This window comes from Miscanthus floridulus, chromosome 8 (assembly GCF_019320115.1).
Source record: "Miscanthus floridulus cultivar M001 chromosome 8, ASM1932011v1, whole genome shotgun sequence".
Lineage (NCBI taxonomy): Eukaryota > Viridiplantae > Streptophyta > Magnoliopsida > Poales > Poaceae > Miscanthus > Miscanthus floridulus.
In genome coordinates this window covers 113046199-113061581 of record NC_089587.1, presented here as the reverse complement: position 1 = coordinate 113061581, position 15383 = coordinate 113046199, and the positions used below count along the sequence as shown (strand labels likewise).

At 44.7% G+C, this 15383-nt stretch overlaps 2 protein-coding genes across 2 annotated transcripts; both read right to left on the bottom strand.

Annotated features, from left to right (window-relative positions):
* Nucleotides 1-13531: 13531 nt before the first annotated feature.
* Nucleotides 13532-14386, bottom strand: LOC136477172 (uncharacterized). The gene is made up of 3 exons (XM_066475236.1): nt 14026-14386; nt 13738-13935; nt 13532-13647 (listed from the first exon to the last, which is right to left on the bottom strand). The coding sequence occupies exons 1-2, from the start codon at nt 14371-14373 to the stop codon at nt 13843-13845; spliced, it is 441 nt and encodes a 146-aa protein (XP_066331333.1). The 5' UTR covers nt 14374-14386; the 3' UTR covers nt 13532-13647; nt 13738-13842.
* Nucleotides 14387-14561: 175 nt separating this feature from the next.
* LOC136477173 (uncharacterized) lies at nt 14562-15179 on the bottom strand. Its single transcript, XM_066475237.1, has 3 exons — nt 15061-15179; nt 14765-14968; nt 14562-14675 (listed from the first exon to the last, which is right to left on the bottom strand). The coding sequence occupies exons 1-3, from the start codon at nt 15169-15171 to the stop codon at nt 14637-14639; spliced, it is 354 nt and encodes a 117-aa protein (XP_066331334.1). The 5' UTR covers nt 15172-15179; the 3' UTR covers nt 14562-14636.
* Between the last annotated feature and the right edge of the window lie 204 nt (nt 15180-15383).

Here is a 15383-nt window from a genome sequence, read left to right as displayed (position 1 = left end):
CACAAGACAATAGAGATTTCCTCCCAAACTCTTGTATGTTGTTGGTCCAAATAAATCCATGTGTAGGAGTTCTAGCACTCTTGTGGTTGACATGAAAGCTTTGGTTGGATGAGTGTTTGCAACTTGCTTGCCGGCTTGACATGCACTACAAAGCTTGTCCTTCTCAAACTTCACATCCTTCAACCCTCTCACCAAATCATTCTTCATAAGCTTCTTGAGTGAGCTCATCCCAACATGAGCAAGTCTTCTATGCCATAGCCACCCAAGTGTTGTTTTGGTGAATAGGCAAGTCTTCAAGTTTGCATCTTCGGAGGTGAAGTCAACTAGATATAAGTTGTTGTATCTAAGTCCATTGAATATCACTTGATTGTCATCTACCTTGGATACAACAACCTCCTTCTCGGTGAATAAGCATTGAAAGCCAAGATCACACAATTGCCCAATGGATAGCAAGTTGAAGCTCAATGAAGCAACATAGAGCACATTGGAGATGGAATGATCATTTGAGATTGCCACTTTGCCCAATCCTTTAACCTTGTCCTTTGAATTATCTCCAAATGTTATTTTCTCTTGTCCATCTACCTCTTCATCTAGTGAGGTGAACATATGAGGATCACCGGTCATATGTTGAGTGCAACCAATATCAATAACCCAATGACTTCCACCGGTCTTGTAGTTCACCTACACACAAGAGATTCAAGCTTTAGGGATCCAAACTTGTTGAGGACCCTTCACCTTCTCGACAAGTGACTTAGCCACCCAAATCTTCTTAGGCCTACTCTTGTTGGGGGGACCTAAGAACATGACTTTCATCTTTCCACTAGAATCTTTTCTAAGCAAGTAGTGAGCATTGAAAGCAAAGGGACTAGCATGCTTGGGCAAGGGTTGTGGTGGTGGAGTTTGACACTCATGAGCAAAGTGGCCTTCTTGTCCACACTCAAAACATCTCTTTGGCTTTGTCTTTGGCTTTGGCTTTGATTGTTGGTGTTGAGCTTGAGCCTTCTTCTTCTCTACACTTGTCATATATCCAATGCCACTTCTATCCATCTTCATGACGGTATTCATGAGTAGCTCACTTTGGAGATGCTTGCCTCTAGCAAACTTGCTCAATCCCACCTTGAGATGCTCTTTCTCCATCTTGAGCTTCTTGTTCTCTTCCTTGAGAATATCATTGTTCTTCTCCTCCTTGAGTTTCTTGTTTTCTTCTTTTAGCTTCTCATTCTCAAGGATCACCTCTTTGTCATGATCAAGAGTTTCTAGCACAATGGTGTTGTGACTTTTCATCTCTTCAAGATCTTTCATGAGCTTCTCATTGTCACTCTTGAGCTTGACATACTCATCATAGTCATTGCACTCAACCACTTGCTTGCCTTTGCTACTAGATCCATGCTCAATGCTTTCATCAATTAAATCATCACATGAGGTAGCTATATCAATCTTAACAACATGGTTAGTAGCATCATGTGGCTCATTTGGTAAGAATTCTTGTGCAATAATAAGGGTATCATAATTGATCTTTAGAGTTGTATATTCATCTTTTAGCTTGTTGTGACTAGTGATAAGCTCATTGTGCACCCACTCAAGTTTATCATTTTTATCTTTAAGCTCTTTTTTAGAAGATTTGAGCTCCTTGAGTTTGGATGATATAGAATCATTTGTTTCATTGAGCTCATCATTAGCCTTTTCTAATGTATCACACTTAGCTAAGAGTGAATCATTTTTAGCATCAAGTTTTTCATTTGTAGCTCTACTATTTCTAATGATCTTAGTATATTTTCTTAGTATTTTGATAAGATCATCATATGTAGGTGAGTCATCATCATCATTAGCATGTTCATCATCACTACTATCATCACTCTTAGTTACCTTGCGTTCACCTTTGGCCATAAGGCATAGGTGTGTAGAGGATGATGGCGATGATGGCGGTGAAGATGCAAGATCAATAGCAATGGCGGCCACCTTTTCATCGTCACTATCATCATCGGATGATCCACTTGATGAATCAATGTCCGTGAGCCAATCACCGACAATATAGGCCTTTCCACTCTTCTTCTTCTTGTAGAACTCCCTCTTTTTGCCATCTCTCTTCTTGTATGGCTTGTTCTTTTTCTTTTCATCTTCATCGCTTGAATCATCTTTCTTGCCCTTGTTCTTGAACTTGTCTTTCTTGGGCTTTGTGCATTGATGAGCTAGGTGGCCAAGTTCGCCACAATTGTAGCAATCCATCTCAGAGATTGGCTTTCTTCTTGAGCTAGTGAAGAACTTCTTCTTCTTGCCATCAAACTTGATGCCACTCTTGTTTAGCCTTTTTAGCATCTTGGTGGTCTTCTTCACCATGAGGGCAAGGCTTTCTTCATCATCTTCATCACTTGAGCTCTCATACTCAAGTCTTGCTTTGCCCTTGTCTTGGCTAGCTTTGAATGCTAAGTCCTTCTCTTTCTTCTTTGTAGAGGATGAGCCATCTTGTGGTGTGATGTGCATGTACATCTCATGAGCATTGATCTTTCCCAAGATTTGTGTCGGTGTAGCGGTGGAAAGATCACCTTGATGTAGCACGGTCACAATGTGCCCATATTTGTTAATGGGGAGGACACTCAAGATTTTTCTCACAACGTCGGATGGTGACATTTGAGTAAGTCCAAGCCCATTGACTTCCTCTACAAGAACATTTAATCGAGAATACATCTCATTAGCACTTTCTTTGGGAAACATCTCAAAAGAATTTAGCTTTTTAATTACAAGATGATAGCATTCCTCACGCTCACTCTTGGTTCCCTCATGGAGCGCACAAACGTCCGATCATAGTGCATGGGCGTCTTTGTGGTTCCTTACACGATTGAACACATCTTTGCAAAGGCCTCTAAAGATTGTGTTGCGAGCCTTTGCATTCCATTTTTCATAGTTCACTTCATCGCCTTGAAGTTGTGCGGCATTCTTAGGTGTTGGGAACCCTTGAGAGGCGGCTCTAAGTATTCCAACGTCTAGAGCTTCTAAGTACACTTCCATGCGGATTTTCCAATATGGAAAATCATCTCCCTCAAAGATAGGAGAAGGTCCATCCCCATGAGACATCTTGCTCTAAGCGATTAAGCTTAAAAACGTGAGCACGAGGCTCTGATACCAATTGAAAGGATCAAGATGCCCAAGAGGGGGGGTGAATTGGGCTAATTCGAAATTCTCTTGCAATAATCAAATCCTACGGATAGCCCAATTAACCCCTTGTGCCTAGAAAAGTGTTTCTATTAAACTAATGCACAACGAACTCGCAACCTGTGTTCCAAACTTACTCTAGCAAGCAATTCTATGGATGTAAAACAAGTATTGAATTGCTCAAAGTAAATACTCAAGGTAAGTGCTCAAAATAAATAGAGAGAGAAAGGAACACGGCGATGTTTTGCCGAGGTATCGGAGAGTGGCCACTCCCCACTAGTCCTCGTTGGAGCACCCGTGCAAGGGTGTAGCTCCCCCATGATCCGCGCAAGGATCAAGTGCTCTCTAAGGGTTGATTCTTCGACACTCCGTCGCGGCGAATCACCCAAAGCCGCTCACAACTTGAGTTGGGTCACCCACAAGCTCCGCCGGGTGAACACCAAACTCCCAATCACCACCAAGCCGTCTAGGTGATGGCGATCACCAAGAGTAACAAGCACAAACTCTCACTTGACCACGCGAAGCCTAATGAGAAGATGGATGCACACTTTGCTACTCTTGATTTGCTAGTGAGGCTACTCTCTTGGATTCTCAAATCACAAACACCTCACTAGGACCTTGCTCTTCTTGGCACTCACAAATGTGTTTCTCAGCTGTTGGAATGAGCAAAAGTAACTCCACTCATGAGTGGAGCTTCTATTTATAAGGCAGCCTGAAAAACGAACCGTTATGAGCTTCTGCGGGATGACCGGACGCTCCGGTCAGTTCAACCCGCGAACCAGTAGTAAAGAGTCGACCGGACGCTGGCAGGGTCCGGTCAGCACTGACCGGACGCGTCCGGTCGCATAAAACCCTTACTGGAACCTTACTGGACTCGACCGGACGCTGAACCCTCAGGGTCCGATCAGTATCGACCGGACGCGTCCGGTCGCACTTTCTCAAGTCTGGACCCTTACTGGAGTCGACCGGACGCTGGCCCTCAGCGTCCGGTCACATGACCTCCCAGCGTCCGGTCACACCAGACTTGATCTCCTCGGTCAAATGAACTGACCGGACCCTGCGGCCAGCGTCTGGTCGCACCAGAGCCAGCGTCCGGTCAGTATTTGACCCTCCATTCACTTCCAACTTTCGAACATATGTGAATGAAGTTTGCTCCATAGGATCTTAGGCATTCATAGGAGCTACCTAGAGCTAGTTTTAACAAGTGTGCACCACACCTAACTCACTAGACTCAACTAGGTCAAGCTACCCGTTCATACCCCCCTTAATAGTACGGCCAAAGGAAAAACAAAGTCCTAAACTACTCTAAGTGTCTCTCCAACTCCAATCGACACTTAGAACTAGTTATCCTTAACCTTGTCGTCCATCCTTTGAAAACCGAAACAATTTCCATCATAGGGGCATGACAATCTCGATTGCCCAATCGATCTCCATTACCATGACCTAACTTAATTGCCTCTGCAAAACACACGTTAGTCATAGTAATCTTGTATTGTCATTAATCACCGAAATCCAACTAGGGGCCTAGATGCTTTCACAAGTATCATGTATGACGCTTCTAAAATCTTACCACTTTTCTCATCATGGTTCATGTTTTGGGCAGCCTTCTATAAGGTCGAGATGGAGACTAGAGGGGGGTGAATAGTCATTTCTAAATTTAATCGCAATGGCTAACCGAAACAAATGCGGAATTAAAACAATCGGTCTAGCCAAGACTACACCCCTCTATCGAAGTTCACAACCACCTTATAAAAATCCTAATTAGGCAACAAAGGTGTCGGGCCAGCTAGAGCTCACCTATCCAATTCTAGGAGCAAGGTCACACAAACCTATGCCACTAGTATTTCAAGCAACGAGGAAGCTCCTACACATGCTAGTAAGCAAAAGCACAAAGCCAACTAAGCTCACTAGCAATGCTCAATAATAAGGCAACCAATGCCAAATTAGAGAGCGCAAATACTTAGCTACACAAACTAAGCAATGTTTCTAACAAGATTACACAAACCAAATTAGCCACGCAAGGGATCTACTTCTATGCTACACAAGCAAGAAGGTAACTAGTGAGCTACACAAGCTAACTAATTATAAGAGCAACTACACAAGCACAATGTATATAAAAGTAACCACAAGCTTGTGCAAGGGGATTGCAAACCAACGGGAAGAACAATGTTGACATGGTGATTTTCTCCTGAGGTTCACGTGCTTGCCAACACGCTACGTCCCCGTTATGTCGACCGCTCACTTGGTGGTTCGGTGGCTAATTGGCATCACCCACCAAGCCTACATGTCGGGCACTATAAGAACCTACCCCAAAAGTGAGGGTAGCTCAATGACACGCTCAACTAGAGTTGCTCTTCGCGGCTCCCGCGGGGCGAGCACAATGCCCCTCACAAAGCTCTTCTCTAGAGCACCACACAAGCTTCTTGTGGGCTTCAACGGAGACCACCACCAAGCCATCTAGGAGGTGGCAACCTCCAAGAGTAACAAGCACCACCAGCTTGCAAGACGACCACCTAGTGCCACTCGATGCAACCTCACGATGCAATCGCACTAGAATCGCTCACTCACTCAATCGGATGAATACTATCAAGCTCAAGTGAGTTAGAGGGCTCCCAAGCACTACCACATAAGCCACCAAGGCTCTAGTGTGCTCAGCAACCAGCCCAAGGCCAAGACCCCTTTTATTTATAGCCCCCATGAAAATAGAGCCGTTGTACCTCTTCACTAGGCACAACTCGGGGTGACCAGACGCTCTGGTCAGATCGACCAGATGCACCCTGCCAGCGTTCGGTCAATGGATGCATGCCACATGTCGCCTCCGTTCAACCTTAGTCGCTTGATTTCAACGATCAAGTGATCACCGGACGCAGCATAGTGCCATGACCGGACGCACCTCTGCCGAGTTCGGTCGTTTCTAGAGAGGTTCCATTCACGACCAAACGCGTCAGTTTGATCACGATCGAACGTAGGACCCCAGTGTCTGGTCACTTCCAGTAAGCTCTCAGAGCTGCTCAATTGCGATCGGATGCGTCCGGTTGGTCACGATCGGATGCAGCAGCATCATCCAGTCCTTTCTCCTCTTCTCTGTGCCGCCACGTCAGCGGGACCAGATGCACCCACCCAGCATTCGGTCATGAAGTGACACAGCGTCCGGTCGAAGACCAACGCCTATGCCTTCACTGCTGCCACTAACCGGACGCAAGACCCTAGCATCCGGTCACTGCGTGACCAGCATTCGATGCACTCTGTGAAACCCTATCTTTTCTATACAAGGCGCACTCTACGGGTAGACACTCCGCCGGTGAAGTTTCGAACCCTTTTCTTTACCAAGTTGACCCACATCAACTCCAACTTCTTCTTCTTTATAAATGTGCCAACACCACCAAGTGTACACCACCATGTGTATGTGTGTTAGCATTTTCATAATCATTTTCCAAAGGATTAGCCACTCAACTTGCCACGCCACTCGATCCTAGTGGCGATGCAAAGTTAGATCACTCGAGCGATGCACTAGATGACCGATATGCAAACAAGTTTGCCCCTCTTGATAGTATGGTCATCTATCCTAAATCCAGTCATCAACTTCTCTACACACCTATAACCAGTGAAATGAAATGCCCTAGGTTATACCTTTGCCTTGCGCATTCCATTCCATCTCAAACATTGTTGATGCAACATATGCACCAACCAATCACCAAATGATATGATCTACTTCATATCATCACGTGACCATATTGGTTCATCGATCTTGACTTCACTTGCTTTTCACCGTTGCCTTCGTCCATCGGCACCAAGTCTTGCTCAAGCTTCACCACCACGCGGTCTATCGCTCCAAAGCCTCCAACTTGCCCTTCACGCTTGCAACCGGTCCATCAAGCCAAGTCATGTCTTGATCTTCTCTACCTTGATCACATGACTCAATGTCATGTCTCATGTTCAATAAGCTCCTTCATCATCACATGTATGAGCTTTGCAACATCTTTGAGCCATCATCACTGTCATGGCATATGTTGCTCACACACATATACATGTGGACTAATCACCTGTGTATCTCACATAAACACAATTAGTCCACCTAGGTTGTCACTCAATTACCAAAACTACACAAGGACCTTTCACCTTCTCACTTCTCTCAACAAGTATGGAGTCGTCATGAGCAACCATCTCTTCCTTATTCTCATTACAAACCTGCACATTTGGAAAGACAACACTATAAGTAGAAATGAGAGTGTTAGTTTCAAAAATATCCTCGCATGACTTGCATTCTAACTCTCTATTTTTCTTTGTTGTATCCCTCACACTCGCATTGTTGATACTCTCAACATCACAGTGGGTGGAATCACACAACTCACTTTTGTTTTAATTCTCTCTCAATTTGGCTATGTGGCTCTCATTCTCACATGTGTTTTGATGCACAATCACTTCAACATCTTGTGAAGCAACATATGCATACGTATCGTCGTCCATGGCCATCACTTGATCTTCCTCATCGAATATTGGGGGATGGTCATAATCCACCACATCTTTTCCTTCATGAGCCTGCATCACACAAGGAACAAGACTAGAAGAAGGTATTATCGTGTTATTAGTAAATAATTCCTCACATGATTTGTCTTCTTTTTCGATCAATTTTTATGTATCTCTCTCACATAGAATTTTATGGCTCTCCTCACATATGGTGGAATCTCTCATCTTTTTATTTTGAACTCTCACACTCAATTTTGGTTTGTGGCACTCCTTCTCACATCGATTTTGTTGTCTACTATGGACAAAGAGACCACCATGAGAGTTGATCAGCCTATGTTGTTGTGGCGCCCGACCACCTGCTGTAGGAAGATGTTCATTGAACATCCTCTCCATGGTGTGCAATAGTGAGTTTTTAAATTGACGTAACTCAGCTTGTGATATCGGTGGTTCTTCTTTTCCATGTCGACCACCATGAACACTCAAATTAGATCCTGCCATGTTAGCACTTAAGCAAGAAAAGTGGAATAGGTAAATTTATGGAATCACACAACCTCACCTCTTACTTACCAATGCTCTTGCTTGTTCTCAAGGACAGTGAGTGTGCTAGTGTAGCAGTTCAACGGAAGTGATTGAGAGGTCGCAAGGATTACGAGTCGAACATCCTGGTTTCAGATTTATGTGGAGCTATAGGTGGCTAATCAAGAGAACCTACGGTACTGCAAACCAAGTGGTTTGATGTCTTCAAAAGATAAGAAGTTGCTGCTATTGAGATTACCACCAACTTGAATATGTAAACTGAAATTTGCAACAAAGTAAACCATAACACAACCCCCTACAACTTCTTTTCTCTTCTCTTTTTTTATTCTATTCTTTCTTTTTTCTGACTTCTTTTTTTCTCTAATTTTTTTATACTAATAGAGACGCGGATAACAAATGAAACACAGCACAAAATATATGAAGATGGTGACTAGCAACTTGATGAACAAAGCAACACAAAGGTAGCAGTACCACCAAAAGGGTATAGGGTTTTTTGTGGCTTTTTTAGTGGACTTTAGGAGATGAACAAAAATAGTAACAAATGATGGATAAATCAAAGGTAAATATGTGGATGATGGTGAGACCTACTGTGACAACGAAAGCTCTAATACTAGTTGATAAGGAACCTCCTTAGGGTGGGGGGTGGCCTGATCTTCACGATAGTAGGTCACGAATCAAACATAACTTGCTGCAAACAGCGGGATAACTAGTTTTATACCTGACAAAGGTTGGATGTGACCAAGCGATGGGGAGAGAGGCACCGAAACCGCGAAGACTTCGACTTGATCTCCGAACGACCACAGAACCACAATCCAGAACTAATCCACACAAAACGGTGCAGCCATAATGGAAACCATAGAGTACGAACTAGGGGAACCCAGAGGGATCTCTTCACATGTCCAAGAAGAACAAGGAAGAACAAAGGTTTGTGTAAGGCACTCAGCAGCTCGGCTGCAATATGAGGGGTTTATCAATTCATCAAAAAGTTTTCTAATAGCATAGAGGTAGGGGATATTTATACTAGGAATAACCCTCCTAGTTGGGTGTGAAAACAAAATGGAGTTTCTGAAGATAGGCTATGTGAAAGGTCACCACGAGATGGATTTCCGAAGTGGTCTCGCCTAACTGTTGGTCTCTAGAGCAGCGTCCACTAATCTGGCCATAACTCCTTATTGGGAAGTCCAAATGACGAACCGTTTGTTGGGTGTGAAAGTAGACTCGAAGAGCTTTCCAGCCATATGCAGCATGCACCATGAAACTTTGTAGATTGGTACAGTTTTGCATGGGAAGTTGTACCAAATTCTGCCCCTGGCAGACTATTGACCTTCTGCGTCAACTTTTCCTGGGTCCGGTTGTCCGTCCGTGTTACTTGTCATCCGCATTACTTTTCCCTAGGTCCGGTCGTCCGTCCGTGTTACTTTTCTGATGGAGCTATTTTGTAGCACTGTGTCTTGATCCTTCGGCCATGTGCCTTCCACGTCTTCATGTATAAACCTAAGTATCATCAAGATATGACATTTATATAGTATAATATTCTCAGAAGTGTTAAAATTACAATCAGTTGGGAATGAACTCACCTGCTCATGTAGTTTCATGGCACGGCTTGTTGTAAGTGGCCCTTGATTGTATCTTTTGGACTTGAGCTAGTGTGCACGGTTGGGATGTCCTCATCATGAAAGATCATTATTTCGTGAAACAACTGTCATGTAAGTTCAAACTTAGGACTAGAAGACTAATTTTGCACCATTATATGAATTGTTTCTGCCATATGACTTACAAAATTCCTTTTGTTCTATGGACAAATAAAGAAATTGTAAGTTAATATGAGATAACTCAAAAGACAACTTGATGTACTCCCTCCGTCCAGAAAAAAATGTAATTTTAGCACAGTATCATTGTTTAGTATCTTAAGTTCGATCAATTATAGATAAAAAAAGTATCAACATTTATGATATCAAATAAATATCATTAGATTAATTACGAAATGTATTTTCATAATAAATTATTTTGGAGCCGTAAATATGAATAGTATTTACTAGAAATTTGGTCAAACATGAACTAATTTTACCAGCACATAACCTATAATTTCATTTTTTTTTGGACGGAGGGAGTACATGTTATCTAAAATAAATCAACTCAAGATTATGTGGCACTACATGGCCTATAAGATAATATCAATTTATTACTTTTCGTTATGTGATGCGATGCGTCAGACCTGAGGTTCTTTTGTCGTCCAAAGCAAATCTCTAGCTCGTCGTTCGAAACTCCAAAGTAAGTAGTATGTTAGATTACAACACTGTTTGGAGATAGTAATATATAGTTTTTCTCGAGCAAAAATTTAGCTCTGTCACACCGAATATTTGAACACATATATGAAATATTAAATATAGACTAATTACGAAACTAAATATATAGATTTAGACTAATTTGTGAGACGAATTTTTTAAGTCTAATTAGTCCATGATTTGACAATATGGTGCTACGGTAAATATGTACTAATGACAGATTAATTAGGCTTAATAAATTTATCTCGTGGATTACTAAGGACTTCTATAATTTATTTTTTTATTATTATTCAAATATTCGATATGACACCCCTCTATAACATCTGATATGACACTCTAAACTTTAGTCCCTAAATTTAAACACCCCCTCACATGATACACTGTGGATGTTCTGCAAACTAGGGTGCCTATCGGGAGTGTTGCATGGTGTACAAATCAAGGAAAGACGAAAAAAAGGACATGACGAAGGAGGGCCCACGTGTCGACATGGCAGGGTAGATGGTGGCTCAGTGCCTCAGTGTATCTATTGCGTGCCCTTCAAATTAATCTAGACCATTAAATGATCATAAAGTCTAACAGTGCTGCAGATTCATAGCTGGCCACTGGAGAGGCATGCATAAGGGCGGTTCAAGCCCATATGTCTTTTTTTTAGGCAACAAGCCCATATGTCATTGGGTGGAAGAAATGCATGATGGAAGAAAAGGTCCTGTTGTATCCGTTAGTGGCTCTCTGAAATAATCGTGGCTATTAGTATGTTTTGTATCCGTTAGTGGCTCTCTGAAATAATCGTGGCTATTAGTATGTTTATAAAATCGGTAATGCTCTCGTGAGCGCATCCAAACGGATGGACGCAGTTCCCGCACTCGCTACCAGGCCAGGCTCCCGTCCGCGCCCCTTAAAAAAAATCTCTCTACTGCGCTTCGCCTCCACCGCGCCGCCCACCTTCCCCACTCCGCGCACCACTGCGCCGCTCGCCTGCAGCATAGCATCCGCTCACTGTGGCTAGGAGAGGTGTCGTCGCTTGAACTGCAGAATCCGCCCGCTGCGTGTGGCCAGGTGGCCAGGAGAGGTGCCGTCGCTGGTCAAGCCCAGGCTAGGCACAGGCGTAATTGGCGCTACCAGGCCCCGCCACCATCCTCGGCTGCCGGCTGCCTAGAAGCGGTCATTCCCCGCTCTGATCTACATCGTAAGGAAGAAAGGGTGAAAAACGCATGTTGCAAGTGTATGTTTCAAGTGTTTTAGATGTTTCAGAGGAATGTTGCAAGTGTTTCATATGGAGCAAAAGTAGATCGGTATGTTGCGTATGTTGCAATGTCTATACACCTATGTTGCAAGAGTCTGTTCCAAATGTTGCAAGTGTGTTATTGCATATGTTTCACATATATGTTTGCAAATGTTTTATCTGGATGTTGCATATGTTTTGCAATGGCTTTTCAAGTGTGTTCAGGTGTTTTTGTCAGTGTTTCAGACGCATGTTTTAAGTGTTTCATCTATCTTCAGACACATGTTGCAAATGTTTTATCTGAATATTTTAAAAGTAGATCGAGTGTTGCAAATGTTGCAAGGGTGCTGGTTTCCTCTCCTCTGCCTCCCCTCCCTTCCCTTCCCTTCCCTCCATCTCGTCACGGTAGTTCAAGCTTCGGCGAAGAAACAAAGGGTTGTAGATAGCCTCACGTGTGAGCGAGCGGCGTGGGTGGGGCGAGTCATCCGGGTAGCGCGGAACCGAGCGGGGCATAAGGCACGGAGTAGGAGCGGGAAACGGAGAGCAGCCACGGACGTTCATACGCGAGTGTCCGTCCAGACGTTCGGGCGCTAGGACTACCGTTATAAAATCCAACGGTGTTGTCAGAGTCTTAACCGTCCATGGGAGAGATGCAAAGAGCAACTCAGGCCCACTAATCATTGGGTGGAAGGAACCACATATATGAAAGAAACGCTCTCACTTTTAATTATATAAGTAAACTTACTCGTGCACTACATCAAGATATTAGGGTTGGTGCGTGGTGGACGACATATGGCTAGGAGATTCATCCAACAATCATGTCATGTATTTCAATTCATTAGAGAATCGACTATTTACTGTTCCTAGATGCCCTGCTCTCTAACTCATATGGCTACGGGAGGTTTAGAGATTTATCAACGATCATGTCATGTATTTCCAATTTGTTTCGAGGTGGGGTTCCGCACCATGACTAAACACTATACTCTAACTCGTATAGGTGCGTGACAGTGGTGGACCATGAAAATGCTTCGTATTCCAATTCATTTTCGAATCAGGCTTTGGACCGTGCCTGAACACGCCCGTGCCTGAACACGCTACTGACTCGTATACAAAGATTGGGTCCATTCACCACCGGAGACGCGCTCTTTGCCGAGTGCCTGGGGCACTCGGCAAAGAGCAAACGGCAAAGCCGCATCCGGCGAAGGGTTCTTTGCCGAGTGCCGTTTGTCGGGCACTCGGCAAAGAAAATTGGTCGTCAGCCGTTGACGGCGTCTTTGTGCCGAGTGCCAGGACGGCACTCGGCAAAGAAAATTGGTCGTCAGCCGTTGACGGCGTCTTTGCCAAGTGTCGAGTCAGGAAGGCACTCGGCAAAGCTTTTCCCTTTTTTTTTGAAAAATCCTTTGCCGAGTGTCTTCCTAACCCGGCACTCGGCAAAGAAATTTTTTTTAAAAAAATTCTTTGCCGAGTGCCTTCCTGACCCGGCACTCGGCGAAGAAAAAAATATTTTTTTTTGAAAAATCCTTTGCCGAGTGCCTAGCTGAGACGGCACACGGCAAAGAAAAAATATTTTTTTTGGAAAATTCTTTGCCGAGTGCCAGATTCCTGGCACTCGGCAAAGCTGGGAAACACATGGTAGTGTACATAGCTTTGCCGAGTGCCAAGGTACTAGCACTCGGCAAAGAGACCTGGTAACGCAAAGAGACCTGGTAGTGCCAGGGTTCACCACATGTCACAGTAATTTCATCCATTATTCGACAGGATTCCACATCATTCAACAAGTAGTTCAAATCCATCACCACATGTCACAATAACACATGCATGACAACAACATTGTCTCGGACAGAAATCCATTGCGAAGAGAACAAGACATGAAACTACAAGCGCTACTCACTGAAGCGGCCCTTGATGTGGCCATCCTGCTGACGACGGGGAAGAAAATATCTGCTGGTTCGGAGTGCCCTGAGCTGGGTTGTTCGAACCCGCCGACTGAGACCACACACAGGAGAAGAGATTGCATGAGACAAGATTAGTTGAATAGCGATTGTAGCAATTCCTTGCATGTGTGACATTACTCACTAGAGTAGCGAAGTGAGGAGGCTGAGGTGGACCCATTAACCCAGGAGGCATAGCAGCACCCATCGTAGTTTGCATCCAGGCAATAATGTCCGCCAACCTTTTCTCCTAGGTGAGTTTGTCGGCCTCCCACGCGGCCCATTCGGCCGCCAACCCCAGCTCCAGCTCCTGGGCCCTCCTGTTTGCTTCTTCCACCTGGGCCTACAAATTGTTGCAAAGCTAATGTTACAATAATGCAAAGGAAATAGAGTTGTGTAAAGATCAATGTACGACGAGTAAAACATGAATAACCTGGAGTGTGTCGACCCGGTGCTGTGAAATGCTCGGCCATGAGCGTATCGTCGGGAGTGAGGAGGCGGTCATGCTCTGTGCTCGGATCTGGGAGAGAGTGGGAGTAGAGGCCGTGTCGATCACGCTGTCGCCAATCCAGTAGCGGCCATGCTTCTTGCCTTGTCCAATCCTCATGACGGTGTTTGCATCAATGTTGTCGGTCCGTGGATCGTAGTCCGGCCCATGGATCGACCTTGCCGCCGCCGTGTACTCCGTGATTTTCTTATAGGCGCTCGAGTTTGTGTACGCCTTGGCCGGGTCGTCCAGGTTGAAGGAGACGTCGGACGACGCCTTGCCCTTGTGTGCCATGGCAAATGCGGTGAAGTTGGAGCACTCTTGGCCTTGATGTGCCGCCGACTGCAAGAACGAAAACAAGATGATTAGAATTCTTTGCCGAGTTCAACAAAAGCAAGAAGAATAGAAACATGACCACGTACCCATGCTCGGGCATATCCAGAGAGGTTGCGGTTGCCTTGATGGTGTGATACACCTATCATGAACAAACGCCGCTGCCGGGCAGCCGCGTGCTGAGCGGCCCACTCCGCGCTTAACCACCTATCCACCATCTTCACCTAAGCCACGGGGCACCCGTTGCACCACCAAGGAATCACCTACACGTCATCAAGTAGTTGACATATTAGAAAAACAAGTGATTCGTACTTAATCTCAAAAGGAACCAATTTTAATGTTCTTTAGCTACCTCAAGGAACTGGGGTTTGGTCAGCGTCAAGTCTTGTTCTCGGATGTCCTTCTTGGTGACCTTCTGTCCGAGCTTCGTCCCATAGTAATCTATGATGGCCTGGAGTCGTGCCTCATGATGGACATCGACGACGCGTTTCCTGCAAGCTCGCTTAGCCACTGCCTCCGTCGTGCCCTTGAATCCATCGTCAAGTTTGAAGTACTCCTGCATATACAGACACGATGTATGCATTAGTTATTTCAAGTAGAGTCCAATGAGTGCATTGTATTGAGCCATGTAGTGCGAGGAAGACTTACCCAAAACTCCCGAATGACGAGCGCAGCCACGGTGCCTGCTTCCACGTGGGGGGCGGACTCATAGTGGGCAAACGTGAAGGCGGGCTCGAGGTTCCCGACATGCATGACCATGCCAGGGAAGTGTCTCCTGCATAGGAGACCTAGGATGCCATTGACATGGCGGGAGGCAGTGTTCCCCGACACAATCTCCCACCCCCTGCAGAAGTGATTAAGAAAACATATTAGTCTCTATTTCGATATCGAACATAGCATATGAAGTAAAAGCGATAACATGCAAAGGCACTTACCTTTGCCCCTCTGGGCAAATCACTGGGCGTAGACGA

Bases quoted from the DNA above. Each gene is read 5' to 3' on its own strand.
- LOC136477173 (XM_066475237.1), bottom strand. From the start codon at position 15,171: ATGGTCATGCATGTCGGGAACCTCGAGCCCGCCTTCACGTTTGCCCAC. The intron at 14,969-15,060 runs GTAAGTCTTCCT...CTGTATATGCAG, and splicing joins TCGTCATTCGGGAGTTTTGG to GAGTACTTCAAACTTGACGA. The intron at 14,676-14,764 runs GTAGCTAAAGAA...GATGACGTGTAG, and splicing joins CCAAACCCCAGTTCCTTGAG to GTGATTCCTTGGTGGTGCAA.
- LOC136477172 (XM_066475236.1), bottom strand. From the start codon at position 14,373: ATGGCACACAAGGGCAAGGCGTCGTCCGACGTCTCCTTCAACCTGGAC. The intron at 13,936-14,025 runs GTTATTCATGTT...AACAATTTGTAG, and splicing joins ACCGGGTCGACACACTCCAG to GCCCAGGTGGAAGAAGCAAA.